Source organism: Lepisosteus oculatus, chromosome 12 (assembly GCF_040954835.1).
Source record: "Lepisosteus oculatus isolate fLepOcu1 chromosome 12, fLepOcu1.hap2, whole genome shotgun sequence".
NCBI lineage: Eukaryota > Metazoa > Chordata > Actinopteri > Semionotiformes > Lepisosteidae > Lepisosteus > Lepisosteus oculatus.
This window is the reverse complement of record NC_090707.1, coordinates 32,125,461-32,141,231: the sequence shown is the minus strand read 5'-3', so window position 1 is coordinate 32,141,231 and position 15,771 is coordinate 32,125,461. Positions and strand designations below refer to the sequence as shown.

The 15,771-nt window shown below is 40.3% G+C and overlaps 1 protein-coding gene across 1 annotated transcript; it reads left to right on the top strand.

Annotated features, from left to right (window-relative positions):
- The first annotated feature begins 1,239 nt into the window (after positions 1–1,239).
- Positions 1,240–15,213, top strand: mnx2a (motor neuron and pancreas homeobox 2a). The gene is made up of 3 exons (XM_006636815.3): positions 1,240–2,340; positions 10,305–10,462; positions 12,454–15,213. Exons 1-3 carry the CDS (start codon positions 1,902–1,904, stop codon positions 12,790–12,792), a joined length of 936 nt encoding a protein of 311 aa, XP_006636878.2. The 5' UTR covers positions 1,240–1,901; the 3' UTR covers positions 12,793–15,213.
- The last annotated feature ends 558 nt before the right edge of the window (positions 15,214–15,771 follow it).

Sequence of the window (15,771 nt, the reverse complement as noted above, 5' to 3'; positions counted from 1 at the left end):
ATACAGTCCCGGCGGCATGTGGCATTGAATTAAATGCTTAACACACTGAATCCACGGGATCTACTTTAAATGGAAACTTAGTTGGTCAATTGCGACGAATTGCAAACAGCGTTTTAAACCTGGAATGATCAGTATCTGTACGCAGATCTACTAAATCCACAAGTTGGTTGTAACTGCTCGGGTATGATTAGTCTGCTTTTCGTGGGAGAAAGCGTGTTTGCAATGATGCTCACAAAGCACTCAGGCGCTCCAGAAGTATTGTATCAATCGCCCTTTTCTTTTGCCAGTATTTGGCAGTAATGGAAAGGCTTAGCAGTTGAAGATTTGACTTGCCCCCCAAAAAGGGGACTGTATAGTAAGTCTGCGCGGCCACAAAACGTGACAAATTTCATTTTCTGTTGTGAATTTTTTTCACGCATTTGGACATTACTTTGCAAAAAAGAACGCATAGGTTCAGCGAGCCAAATACAATAACATAAAAATGATAACAGTCGTTAAGGATAATAATACTCAACTTGCACACTATCGCAGGCAGAAAAGGGAACAAGTCGATTGCACTTTAAGAGAGCAGAGGAGTGAACCTTATACTTAATCAAGGAAACGCCTATACAGTATAAACAGGGTAACAGTCTCTGGGATTTTGTACAAGATTGTACATTTACTATAGCGGGATAATATATTGAACTGGGAATGAGTTAAGAGTGTGTGTACTTTTCTGCTCTTTATTCCCCCTCTGCTTTTATTGATGCAACGCTGCATTTGAACTATATTTGAATGCAGTGTAGGACAGCTGAGATAACAAATATATCAACGTTATGTAACCGTAACGTAAAAATGGTAGGAATAGCACTTTGTTTTTCCTCGAAGTGTTTGATTTGATTAAATGTCACCTTTAACTGCGGGTTTTAGAATCTACGCTTGAAATGTATGTTTCAGACGGGCCCACAGGTGTCCAGAAAGATCGAGAAAGTTCACCTTTCATATGAATGAGTATTGGGTCTTTGAGACCCCTGGGGGTCTGCACTTTGCTTGCCTGCAGATAGGCAGCCTAGCTGAACTAGTACTTGACATTTGGACTTTTCCACCAGGAAGATTGCCTAAAGCGCGTGAGGTTGGATTTGATCCCGTGAAGGGGGGGCTGGGTTTAAATGAGCGTGTAATTAGTTAATTAGAAAACCGTCGAAGGGTAGGGTCGGCGCTCGGAGCCCGAGCCGTCAGAGCCAATCAGAGTGCGGAGAAGGAGGCAGCGTGTGCTTGGAGGGGTTGTAGTTCAGAGAGCCGGGAGTGTAGCTGTGGATTTAAGTTGGCTTACACCCCACTGAGGTGAGGAGAGGCTGAAGACAGCAAATGATGACCAGAGAATAGCTTGCGTGGGCAAGAGGCGATAAAGGCTAATAAAACCACAGTAGACAGGAAATTGAGATTTAATGTGAGCCGAGTAATATATATTTTAATCATGCTTGTAGTTGGTAGGGAACGACCATCGTAAAGCGAAGTGAATGAACTTTCAACAGTTTTATAGTTCAGAGAAGGTACACATTCGGCTCACGGGGAATGATGGTCGAGATCGCTCGAAACCGGCCTCTTAGAGATCCTTTGCAAGTCCAGTGCCATTAGGGTTTCTACGCCACGGTAAAGACGCTTGTAGTATACGGGACCGTGTAAGTTAAAGGATACGCTAAAGAAACTGGCTGGCATTCATTTGATTTGTAGCAATCGGTATTCGCTGTCGATCAGATGAAAGTTTCAAATCGGAATAGATAGAGGAGTTTAGGACGTTAAGTGCGTGTACTGTTCTCAAAAACGCAAAATTGCAACCGAGAGAAACTTTCCGCAGCGGTCCGTCGGGGGGCTTTTCAGTATATTTGATCGCGCCTAGAACCGATATTAGTGTCCCGGCCATGGAAAAATCGAAGAACTTTCGTATCGATGCCCTGCTGGCGGACGAGCCTCACAGAGCACCCCCCTCGCCGTCTTCGAGCCCAGACAGCCCCACCGGTAGCAGCCCCGTGTCCTGCCTGAGAACAGAGACCCCCTCGCCCCGGGCCCCCTCTGGGGTAATTCAGCTGCAAACGGGAATCATCCCCAAACCCGGTCTCCTCAACATACCGCACCCAGGACTGGCGACTTTGCCTCAGGGGGCCCTGCCCGGCATGTACCCTGCGCCCATGTACCCGATCTCCGCCTTAGGAGCCCAGCATCCCGCGTTTACCTACGCGGGCTTCTCGCACTTGACACAGCAGTATCCGGAGCACCTGAAAGTGGCCGCGACCGGTTCCTTCCCGATAGAGAACTGGATCCGGGCCGGGATCATGGTACCACGACTGCCGGACTACAGCTGTGAGTATTCTCGTACTTGACCGCCCTTTGGAGTGGCGTAGTTGAACGTCATTGTTCTTCGTTTGCTAAAATCCTACGTTTAAAGGGACGAACCCAGAACCACGCTTTAAGAAAAACCGCTTCTCTTAGCACTGAAGTGCGGTCGCGGAAAATTGGAGAAAAAAAATCGAATCACTAAAAATTAATTTGTCCTTACCTTGTTCTTCCATGTGTAATTGAATATTTTCTGTACGCAGTTGTTTTCATTCGTATTTTATCCTCACATTTTAAGCACTCACTTAAAAAGTGTTCTGGTTTTATCGTCAAAGATTCTATTTTAAGGATCGTGGCGTTTTATTTGAGGGTCGTGTTGTAAAAGTGCCCTCCGAGGCTCTGAAAACGAACACAAACATTTATTACGCTGTTTATTTCTAAATAGAGGATCTGTGCTCTAAAAGTATAGTTAGTAGGTTTCAGATACTGCTAAAAAAGCTGTTTTTCCTTTACGATTACTTTTATTTGTTCTTTAAATAGTATAATCATCGGTTACTAGTGAGTTCAATATCAATATTCAACTTTGTCATTAAACTTACACAGGTGCATAGAATTATGAAAAGTGTTTCTCATTAGTCACTCAGGTGCAGTATATAAATAGGACAGAAAATAAGACAATAGACAGTAACACAATAGCAATACCAGTAACATGTAATAACATAAATAACATGTAATCAAGTAATCAAAACTGTGCAAAATTCCGCAAAGAGAGAAAATATAACAGGAAGAAAATATAACAGGAGTTACAGTAATTCGAATGTGTAAAATAAACAGGCTACGTCTAAAACTCTGTAAGATGTACGATCCGTGTTACAATTCATGCAGACGATGTGAGTAGCCTAGTCTATACACTTTGTCTGGATTTGTATAACTTTGTAAACCCTAGTACTGTAACAGTTGTGTTGATAAAATAAACATAACGATTAAGCGTCCGCCTCAACGTGTTTAGAAAACAGAAATGTGTTATTTATGTTAATATACACTATCGCTGCCCTTGTCTGATTTCAAACAGTGTTATTATCAATAATGCTTTAACTGCATGGCACGCTGGCAGGTGTGGGGAAATCGATTTTTGAAACAAACATCAAACGCATCTCGGAAGCTTTCATGACCGCCGTGGTGCAGGAAACTCAGTGCAGTAAAGATACACCGAATAAAGATCCAGAAATCGCGGATCGATAGATTTGAGCGCGAAGCACTGTGGAATTTGAGGTAGTGTGACGCCGTAACTAAAATGTTTAATTAAACATGTGAAGTGTAACTAGTTTTCATGCAGCCTAAGAAGTGCGTGTACTGTATATACAGTATAACTTTGGAAGAAGAGATCATCTGAGGCTTTAATGGGGTTGGCTGGGCCTTGACTCACCCGTGTTTGAAGAAAACAATCAACTTTATGGCTTCTCTCAAAGAATTAAAATTTGGATACCTATCTGTTTTCATCGCGAGGCGTTGTAAAAACGCATATTACAGCCGGAGGGCTATCTGAGGATAATACAAAGAAGAACATATGAAGGAGGATTAAGTGAGTTAATTTGTCACTAGGCTTGCATGACATTTATTACCGTTAATTCGATAATTTATTAAACTAGAGACCAATAAACCGAGGAGTGTGAAAAGTATATGAAACTCATTTAAGTATCCATTTAACGCTGAAATTTCTTTTTATTGTGTTTACAACAGAGGTGTCCTCGCCGTCCAGTCAAGCACAGTACAATTGTAGTGCTTGTTGACTTGGGAAATTAACATAATAAACTCAGCGAACTTGAGATAACGCGGTGCTCATTGCTTATCTTCTAAAAAAGAAGACAGATTTTACACCCGAAAAACAAATTTGTTTAAAGAAATAATTTCCTTCGTTTTCTGTCCGCGAAAACTAAAATACAAATACAGTAATATACAGTACATTGGTCATCTAAAATCCATTGTTGACGCATTTAATTGTATCTTCTTTTTTATTTAATATACTAATTACTAATATCAGTTTATCGGGCTAGTGATAAGAAAAATGAAATTATTATCTTGAAAATCACCACTAAAAGTGAACTTTAAGAGAAAAAAGCTTGACATATTAATACCAACAAAGAGAGAAGTTTAGCTTCATCCTGATACTAAAATAGAGCTAATTATAGAGGAATCCTTTATACTTCAGTATTAGGTATTTTAATGTCTGTGCTTTCAAAATATCTAATGCAACAGCGCCTAAAAATATGTAACCCTGGAAACCCATTATACACCTGTAATCATTGTATTGTAAGTAAACCGACAATCAACAATGTTTCAGTCAAAACAAGGCTTTAAAAAGCGAGAAGAATAAGATACACTGTTTATTTTACAAATGTTGTCGTCTTTAGATTGTGATGTTTTAGCAACAAAACATAGTGTATTATTACGGCAGGGTAACGGGTGATTAACCAAAAAGGAGATTTAAAGTAACTGGAGGTCTGGGCTCCATCGCAGTCCGTCAAAACTGTCCTTTTAAAAAGACGTACTGATCGCTCGAAGAAACAAAATATTGATGCTTACATGTAAATTTAAACATTGTGCTTAAATATCTCAATATCTGCCAAGAGGATGAATGCAAGTAACAGAGAAAATGGGAATTGCACTAGATTAGATATTTTCTTTTTACGCAATGTACGAAAAAACATTATACGCGCAGAATGATGGAATAATGCTATAGCTGAGCAGAAAACGCAAAAAACCGCAGTTTTGTTGGTTTACTGGTCTTCAATGTTTAGAGATTTGTTCTTAAGTACAAACATTCGGGTCAATTTTATATATATGCAAAAACCCATTGACTTTTGTTGTACAGTAGGTAAGCTGTAAACTGTGGTAAGCAGTAATTTCACAAAACACGCTGAAACAAAGTGCTTTGTAACTCGGAATTCCTCTAAATCTGTTTACATGCAATATAATCAGTTCTTCATTCTGTTATAAAATCAAAACTTTTAATTTTAAGGCTTAATAACTCAGAAGACAATTCATGCTATTCAGGCTGACTGTTGTTATTGTTTGATTTCACGGTTATCACGGATATAAGTGCCTCACTTTCTTTAATATTAAATTTGAATTCGAAGCGATTTCAAGCACGATTTTAGCACAGTCTTAATGCTAGATTAAAAGAGTTGTCGTGGCGTCAAACTAAATATTTGAAACGCTCACTTTACATCTCGTTCTTTTTGTTTCACCGGGTGCTCGTCCTGGTTTTCGAAACACACAAAAGCAAAAAAGATGACGCTTCTGGTCGCTTTGAGACGAGAAAACTCAAAGCTTCGACGATGATGGTAAATGCCTGAAAATGATCAAGCCATATAAAATTTTCCACGAAGCACATGTTCGGTTGAAGAAAACCCAGTGATTTATAAATCTTAGTTAGGTTTCCTGTGATATATTTACGCTAGTTAGTTTTCAGATCATTTATACGGTTTAAAATATACGATGCAACAGACAAAATGACAGTTTTGAGCAACGGAAATAGATAAATTATATCTAAAATTCTAACAAGGTCATTGATTTCCAGGTTTAATTGGCAAATATTGACAAACCTTGGCCTGAACAGCCACAGTTGACATACTGTAGGCTTTTGAGAACAGCCTATTTGTGTCGGAGCTGTTTTTTTAACTCGATAAAAGGAGGAGAGAACAAGAAAGAGATACGTATTATATTGCCAGTAAGAGCTTTGGATGGATGGGGAGACCATACTACTCTCTAACCCTGATACTGTAATTTTCTTTTGGTCAAAAGAAAAAAATACCCGTTCTGAAGCTTTATGCAGTTGTCTGCTAAATGAATCATCAGTTAAATTAGTAGATCAGCATAATTATTAATAGCAGCAGTAGTTTTAGCTGGAGCATCCAGGTATGATGGAGCGGGCTGAATTGTATAAGCATTGGCGTTATATTATTGCTACAGAATTTCACAGAAATTACATACAGTAAGTACCCCTCTATCTATACAATGTTAAATTAAGTGCAGTATTTTATTTTTCAAGATTTTCTCATTTGATTTAAAATGAATTAAACCACAGGTATACCCCACTCATTTCATGATTAATTATTATTAATAATATCATATTATGAAATATATACCTATTACCTATAATAATATTAATTTTAATTCATTCAGTCCAGGAATGTGACGTTCAGATTCATGGTCTAAAACGAATAAAGGCAAAGAGAAACAAAAATAAGGGATGTTCGCTTATTCAGCTTGTGCACTGCATTGTCTCTGAGAGCAATTGAGATTCTTTCCCACACAAATAAGACATGTAAGCTGGTTGTTCATACACTTGGCAGTTCTGTTCAGCAGTTTGATTGATTACTTCTACCAGGAACTGAATGCTGCAGTGTCTCAGGCAAAAAAATACACAGATTAGAGGAGCTAAAAATGGAGTCCTGACGATGGTGTTTTTCGAGGAGTGTCTTACTGTTATAAGGTATGGGCTATCCATATTTCACTGCTCAATCTGTTTCTATTGGATAGTATCGTCTGGCAGTGTATAGACCTCTTTTGGTCCTCTTCGTAATTCGACTGCTAATCTTACACCTCTCATCATGGAGCAAGTAAAAATTAAGAGATTGAAAACCATGTTCATAAGTTGTTCTGCAGCACCTGCGTCACAGAAGAGTGAGTAATAGAAAGCTTTCAGCTCATAATTATTGATACACATGGCAATGGGATTAACAATGGGGAAATTTGTCCAGGACACAAGGGTCACACCCCTACTCTTTTCAAAAGACACCTTGGGATTTTAAATGACCCCAGGGAGTCTGGACCTAGGTTTTATGTCTCACTGAAGGACGGCACTTTTTAGTATAGGACCCACAAAGCTGCCTTTTGCCTATACTAACACCTCTTCCAGCAGCAACCTTAGTTTTTCCCAGGAGGTCTCCCATCCAGGTACTGACCAGGCTCACACCTGCTGAGCTTCAGTGGGCTGCCAGTTGTGAGGAGCAGGGTGATATGGCTGCTGGCCACAAATGGAGCCAAATCATTATAAATGGAGCAAAATACTGGCAATCTTAGAGGAAAACATTCTTCAGACTTAAAACTAAGACATACTGTACATTCACTTTTCAGTACGACAGTGGACCACAGCTACATTTCACTGGTTTAAGAATAATGCATGAGTGGCTTCTGACTTGAATTATATTGTGATTCTGTGAAAAGACATGGGAACTTCTGTTTATAAGCAATTCCCAAGCAAACTGAGAAATTCGACAGAAAAAAAAACACAAATTGAACCAAGCTGATTAGCAAAGTTGGTAGCGACTTAACCAAAAAAGGCCTTTGGCTATAAGTTCTTTCACCTAAGGAATGCACAGATCTTTGAAATGTACAGTATATTGCCAAGGCTCTTTATTCTGCTTTTTATTGTAAGCCCAGATGCCAATGTAGAAATAACATGCAGTACTGTTTCCTCTTGCACAAACAACGAGTTAGGTAAAGAGTAAAGGAAAAAAAATAATTATCCCTTCATAACAATAGAGAGATCCCTCCCTGACTCATCGCATGATAGTATTGAGTCAATCAATCAATTGATCAATCCTCCTAGGATTTCAGCAGTTATCAGTAGTATCAGCGGTTTAATGGTTAAGATTAAACGTAAAAACGGTTTGAAATGAGAACAGGCCATTTTCCCATCTAGCCAGTTTGGAAGTAATAGTTAATTGATTCCTGAATTTTATCCAGCTGCTTCTTGAAGAAACCAGGGTACCAGCAACATGACGGGTACCCTGTTCCCTACAGCCACAACTCTTCAAGTAATGAAGTGCCTCCTATTCTTAGTTTTAAATGCACTTTCACATAGTGTCCACATAGTGTCCTCTAGTTTGTGTTTCTCTCTTAATTCTGATGAAGTACAATGGGTTGCTTTTGTTAGTGCCTTTGAGGATTTTGAATACTTGTACCAAGCTCCCTTGCGATCATCATTTTTTTTCAAGATTCAGCCTGTCAGTTTAGGGAATGCCCTTAAACCCTAAAATAAATCTCCTTTTTCTTTTTTGGATAGATTCTAGAAGAGCGACATCATTTCTATAAAGTGGTGGACCGAACCACAATTGTTGCCAATGTTTTGAATGAGGCCCTGCGAGAGCATTATACATTTGAAACATTTTGTATGTTGATTTAAATTCTCTGTTTTCAATTCTATAGCCTAGCATTTTGTTTGGCTTTTTAATTGCTTCCCCACAGTGTCGAGAAGATGTAAATGACCAACATCGACACCTTGTCTTTTTCACAAGTAGTTTCTTCTAATTTAGTGTTTCCTAGATTATAGAATGTCTACCTGCATGCAGTGTTCCTCGCCAAGTGTTTGCCTGATCTCTAGATCTTTGGAAATGTCTTTTTACAGTGTATGCCAATCTGCCTAATTTGGTCATCTGCAAAGTGAACTAATCTAATAACTATACTAGAATCTAGATTACTATTATAAATTAGGAATAAGCGGTCCTACTACAGACCCCTGTGGTACTCCACTTATTACATCATTCCGATTTGGGCATTCATCTTTATTTATTCTCCGACTCTCAATCCAAACACGCATTTCCCTGCCTGTAATCTAAAATGTATTATATTTATGACGTATTAAGTGTGTATGGTTTAGATTTTCAGAACGTTTTCAATGTTCGCTTGATTGTTGATTGCACCAATATCAGATTTCCATGCAGGCGATCCTCCTATTTAGTTATTCCGTATCCTTACACGTAAGAGAAGTCAGACTTACGGGTCTATAATTACCTCAGTTCATTTTTTTCACCTTTCACATTTACTGTTTTAGCAATTTTCCATTCAGCCATCACTACCTTAGTAGTCAGACTTTCCAAATCTCACGAGACTGTTGGAAGAGTTGTGTCAACAGCTTCTGAATAGCATCTTGTTTCCTTGAGCACAGTTGGTAAGACACCCCAGGGTCCTGGGGACTTAAGTCGTCTTGATTCCTCTTAGCACCTGCAACTCCTCTGCATCTACTATGCAAATACGATGTTTAATATAGACTGTTGTTCTTCCACTGCCTGAGGGATGTTGTCTTGTTCCTTATTGATCAAAGATGGTGGTCTCTCTCTAAACTATTGGTCGCCATGTGCTTTCCGGACCCCAAAAGCTTTTTCTGTGATTGATACAGACTCGTGGATGGAGAATGCTATTTGGTCGAAGGCTGATATTCTTGTGCCTGGACAACTAGATTTAACCAAATAAAGTATGTGATCCATCCATTTTCTAACTGCTTCTTCCAATTCAGGGTCACAGGAAGGGGTACACCCTGGACAGCCTGCCAGTCTTATCACAGGGCAGTTAGATATAGACACAGACGTGCACACATTCAAATCAGGGCCAGCTTCCCTGGAAGCCAATTAACCTACCTGTATGTTTCTGGACTATAGGAGGAAACTGGAGCACCTGGAGAAAACCCACACAAACATGGGGAGAACATACGAACTCCACACAGATAGCACCCCAAGTCCAGAACTGGACCCAGGGGGCCTCAGTACTGCAAGACAGCAATGTTAACCACGACACCCCCTCCTGCCAAGTGTATAATCAATGAGAAATATTAGAACCCCCCAGTCAAATGAAGTTACTCCGAGGAATGAGGAATATTTGTATAGTTGACCTGGTGAGACAGACCAAAAAACAACCAGTACAGCCATAAAAAAAGGGAGAGTGTGGGTTTAGGCTGTAAGAAACTTGTGGAATATGTTCCATACTCTGTGTCCAAAATATGAGAGGTGGTTATTAACATTTTATCTATTGAGTGTCACATAACTCAAGGGCGTGAGGCATATTAAAATGTATGCGGTGAAAAATGCTTTTTCCATCTAGCAAATTCTTAGGCCCTCTTTTGTTTGGAGTTGGCTGTTGAAGGGAAGAAGTAGATCGATTCTGTCCGACAGACTCCTGATGCCCTTCCGTTTCTTTAACCTTTCCGGCAGCACCCCAGTCTTCTCTGATGGGAAAATGCAGGCGACCTCGGACGGCGTTCACAAGCCAGCAGCTCCTGGAACTGGAGAACCAGTTCAAGCTTAACAAGTATCTGTCGCGGCCTAAGCGCTTCGAAGTGGCCACCTCTCTAATGCTGACGGAGACGCAGGTGAGGACGGCCTGATGAGAAAATATTTAATAATTAATTAATAAATAAGTAATAAGGTGCTCACTAAGCAAGTGGTCATTAAGGGCTGGAGCGGCTAAGTGGCTACTCGATGGAAGAAAGGATATTCTTTTGCCAAATATCGTTTTAGGTCGAGGATGTATAACCATACAAATGGAGTTGTCCATTTTTTTAAGGCTTCTGTAGACACTGTAAAAGTGTCACTTCTGCCTTTACAAGGCTCTGGGGATCTACTCAATTTCAGGGCTTCTAGAAACCAAAACACATCTCCCTTTTCCATGCCAGTACTGTTTAATACAGAGCTCTGTACTTTCCCTGCCTGAGGTATGTGGTAGACTTCACCTTTAGTGAACACCTTCATTAAAATTAGCCTTTGCTCACTTAGTTCATTGGCGACTTCCCTTTTCCTTATCTTAAAGTTTATCCAATTGCTGTTTCAGATGCATTTTATCTGATCCGTAATAGTTCTTCCTGCTGTATTTACATTCAAGTCAACAGACCACAGAAACAGGCACCAGCAATATCTCGGCAATGGCAGCCAATGTGAACTCTGCCGTTCCAGAATAATTTGGAAGCTTCAGTATTTTTAAAGGTGATAATTTCCTTATGCGTGCCCATGCCAGTTTTATTTTCCTCACATTCTGAAAGCAAATCCAAAAATCTGTTGTGGCTGATATTTGGGACAAGCCGACAAGCTTTTTTGATAATGCTATCAAAATAATTGATTTCAATTTACAGAGATTAGAATTTCAATGTCTTTTTTTTTTTACACAAGGGTATCACAATCTCTACCCAATCTGGAATATACTGTAGATAAAACAGATCCTTTTTTTGGTAGATAGGCACACCAACTAAGTCACTGCACCTAAAGGTTAATAGTAATTTGTAAATTTGTAGATGCAATCAGTAGATTAGCAGTCCCATCTATCACTTATGTCCCATCTATCACTATCTAAACTTTTTATGTGACACTCTTAAACAAGTATGGGTACTGGTTACATTCTTAGTTCTCTTGTGACAGTCAGGAGTGATCTTAGTCCACTGCCACATTCTTGTGTTTTATGTATACTCTAGCCAATTCACAATAGATTAGCTGGTATGTTAGGTTTTTAGAAGAAAAAAAAAGTAGTTTCCTAACCAGTGTCCCAACTAGGACTCACATACCGTTTCCACAGTTCTTTATCATATGTAAAGGTAAGTGAGGAAAATGTTTTTTGAATAAAGAAGGAAATTGTATAAAGAAGAGTCTACACTTTGCTTTGACTAGTAAATCCTGCAACACTCCATAGCCTCATTATGAAGTCTGAGACACTTCAAGGAAAAAATGGAGTAAGTCTCTATGACACTTCCTGGTCTAGATTGTTTGAAATAGGAATTTGAACAGGTGGGTCAGGGTAAAACAGACACACAGCAGTCATGTGCAGTTTATTTGCAGTACAGGAAGCATGAAATCAAGTACCAAAATGCAAACCTATCTCTTTTTTGAGCTCTTGATTGCCGTCTTCAGTCCCTAAGTAACGAACTGGGCAGCTAAGTGGCTTTCCAGTTTTACAGAACTGCCTATCTTTGAGACCCTTCATAATACTCTTCGAAAGTCTCGAAACTCACAGCTCCTCAGCTGTTCAGTCGCTGGTCAGTCTGTGACTATCTTCCCCCCCACCTCCTCTGGTGCAGCTGCATTGTAGAGAATCTACCCTGTGTCCTCAGATTGCAGATAGTAACTGATCTCGAAAGCTTTAGCTTCCAGCCTATTAAATAATAAATTGTCACCTGACTAATTGTCTTGGGCCAGCAGGTCAGGTGACTGTTGCTCCTCCTCCACCCCCCCCACTCCCCCCACAGCATTCTGGGGAATGTAGTCCAGACAGAAGTCTCCATCTAGTCTGGAGTCACTGCCCCTCTTAGTCTCTTTCTGGTAAGGCGAAACGTGTGTGTTCTGACCTCCCCTCCCCCTGTGGACTGTGACTGTGCAGGTGAAGATCTGGTTCCAGAACCGGCGGATGAAGTGGAAGCGCAGTCGCAAAGCCAAGGAGCAGGCCGCGCAGGCGGAGGCGGAGAGGCAGCGCGGGGGGAAGCAGGGGGACAAGCCAGGAGAGAGCCGGGGGTCTCCGCGGGGCGTGAGGGAGGAGGAGGAGGAGGAGGAGGACGAAGAGGACGAAGAGGCCGCTCACCAGGAGTTTGGAAGCAGCTTGGGCCACGCCACAGACTACCTGCAGCACACCACTGACCTGAATTACAGCCCACACGGCTCCTATTCTGAGGATGAGCTGGCGGAAGGCACTACTGACAGGAAAATTGGAGTCGGCTTCTGATGCCTTAATCTGTAGAGTCTGGAGATGGTGGTTCTTGCATACACAGGCCAAAGGACATCGCAGGACTGGACTGTGGTTGCAATGCGCATTTATCTCTGTGCTTTTCTATTTTTCCAGTGGTGCTCTCGTTCACCAACAGGTGCTGAAACCAGTCAGAGGGGTATCTGTTTCCACAGATGTGACTAAGCTACTCAAAATTCCTCCTGATGCTCTTGTCCATATGTTCCTGGCGTAGGACCCTTCAGCTCCCCAAATGCTTCAAGCCAGGAAAGTAGTCCTGGTCTGAAAATAGGAGTGCTCTGCTCTCCCGGAGAGTCAACGCGCTGTAAATATGTATGTAACCCAAGCGTTGAGTTAAGACTGTGAAAACAAGTATGAATTTGTGAAAGGGTTTTTCACGTCATCTGGTTCACCCATTGAGATGTCCATCTGCTCCCGACACATGTGTTTTTTCTTCGCTAGCAGGAACCCACAAAATAAAGACAATGAGGACACCCACGTACACATTTCCTCATATCCCGCACCAGAAACGACCATATCCCCATTCCAAAGAAAGATCTTGCCATTTAATCTGAAAAAAAACAACTTTCTCGAAACTGATAAAACTTCCTGTCCAAGGCATCGGGTTGATTTGGAACGGCCATCCTTGGCTTAGAATCAGGTTCAGAATCGACTTCTTAGCTTAAGTCTATTTACTATGTGACGTCGTGTCAGCAAGCCCACTCCGTGGACAGGTTTCCTACTCTTCAAAGCTTTTGCATGAGAATCACGCATGGTCACCCCTGCATCTCTCATCATGCTGGCACGTCTTTTCTGGCTGATGAGAAAGGGCCTCCATTTCTTTATTAGTCGCCTCTGTGTCTGGCACAAGCCAAACACCCTGCTTAACACTGCTTCAGCAGGCACAGGTCTTGTCCCATAAGGCCGAGGGCCTCTGTGACAATCCATTCAGCAGGAATTGGGGTTGATTTAAAACATACAATATACAGTGCCTATAGAAAGTCTACACCCCTCCCCTTGGATGTTTTCACATTTTATTGTGTTACAGCATAGAACCATGGTGTATCTAACTGAGAATGTTTGCCGCTCATCAACACACAGTACTCTATCATGTCAACGAAAAAAAATCCAGACATTTTACTAAATTAATTAAAAATAAAAAACAGAAAAGAATTGAACTGAATAATGGAATAATTGTTCTATAGGCACTGTACCTGTATTGAAACAAATATAAAGTCCAATGTAAACTCTGGGAGCATTATTTTCCTTCAGTGTTATGATGCAGAGAAAGTTGAACAGACCTCTCAAGAATTTCACTTCTAGTTTTCTATAGTCCGGTGATTTTCAAGTTCAGTTTACCTTTGAAAGTGTTGAAAGGCAATGAATCTGTGCAGTTTACTGAACTGTTTGTTTGACCTATTTGCAGAACCAAAACACTGACATCCACTAATATCTATTTACTAAGATAAAAGACTGCTAGTGTCCCGAGCAAAACTCAGAATGAGTCGCCTGCAATTTGAAATCGGCGAGAGAGTTTTCAGAATTGTCTTCCTTCTGCTTCTCTTCTTGTGCTTTCTGTGTCACTCACATCGAATATGAGAAGTCCAGATTCCGGTACGGTACTGGAAATAATCAGGTTTTAGGGGAAAAGATGGGAAATTCAAGGTAGAAGACAGACAGTGTTCTATCAGTCAAACTGAAAGAATGAGAATAGTACCCTAAGCTTTGCTGTTTAACTCCATAGGTAAGGTGGGATTCACTTATACTGTACTGTTTGTCTTCTAGTCCCGTGTTCAAGAATTCTAGAGTAGTGTCCATTATATTATGGACAATAAACAGAGAAATGTGCAACAAGTTTTTTTCAGTACATATTGAAATGTACTGTACCTTTCTGCGAGACAATGCTTCCGTCAACATTTCTGTACACTCTGTGGACCAACTGCGCTGAGAAGATACTGTAATTGAGAACAAATAAGGAAAGGAACAGGTCTTTATGACAAAACAATAAAACCTTACTGAAAGTGATCAGAACTGCGAAGGAATACTCCATTCACACAGTGGTTTAAGTCTTGACTTTCTTTCAAATATCTTACCTCCTCATCTCACTTTCTTGGGACTGAAAACCGTGATACTGATGATGGACTACAGATTTGCCAGGGTTTTTAAACTCCTTTCTATTATTGTTGTTAACAGTGTATTGACGTTACTTAACCATATGTATATTTTAATTTATTTGCATTTGAAAAATAGTATTTATCCCTACTTAGAATGTGTTGATGTCTTCAACAATCGTGAATGATGGGGGGAAAAAAATCCCATCTGTACAGTATTTATAACTTTTATTTCTTGAAGTTGTGAATGATCCAAAACCAAATGCTAGACTAAAGTAAATTAAGCAAAATAAAAATGCCTAAAGTTGAATACTCTCACGTGTGTTCATTGTGATTTTCATCTGCTCTGTTAAGTGGTTAGAAAATTGTGTGAATTATTCTATTCAGGAATATCACAAAATATGAATGAATAAAATTAACTGATTTTGCAAAAGGCAGTAGTAGTGATACAAACGAGCTGTTAAAGAGTTTTAGAAATAATGCTTGTTCTTTGATTTCTGAAAGCTGGTCTCCGTTGTGACGTGGCAGGGTGGGACAGTGTTTAGCATTGCTGGCTCACAGAGCTGAGGCCCTGGGCCCCATTCCTGGGGTGTTGTCTGTGTGGAGTTTGCATGTTCTTCTTATGTTCATGTGGGCTTCCTCTGGGTTTCCACTGTCCAAAGACATACTGGGGAAAATTGGCCCTGCTGTGTGTCTGTGTGTATCCTGTGACATACCAAAACACAGCTTAGGAGTTGGGAGAAAGGTCACAACTGTGTTGGAAAGTGCAGCATTTTCAAAGGTAATTTAGCTGTATTTTGGATCTATTGTAAAGTTCAAGGATTATATAATAATTTCATTTGGTTTAGGATAATTCTTATGGGGAGCA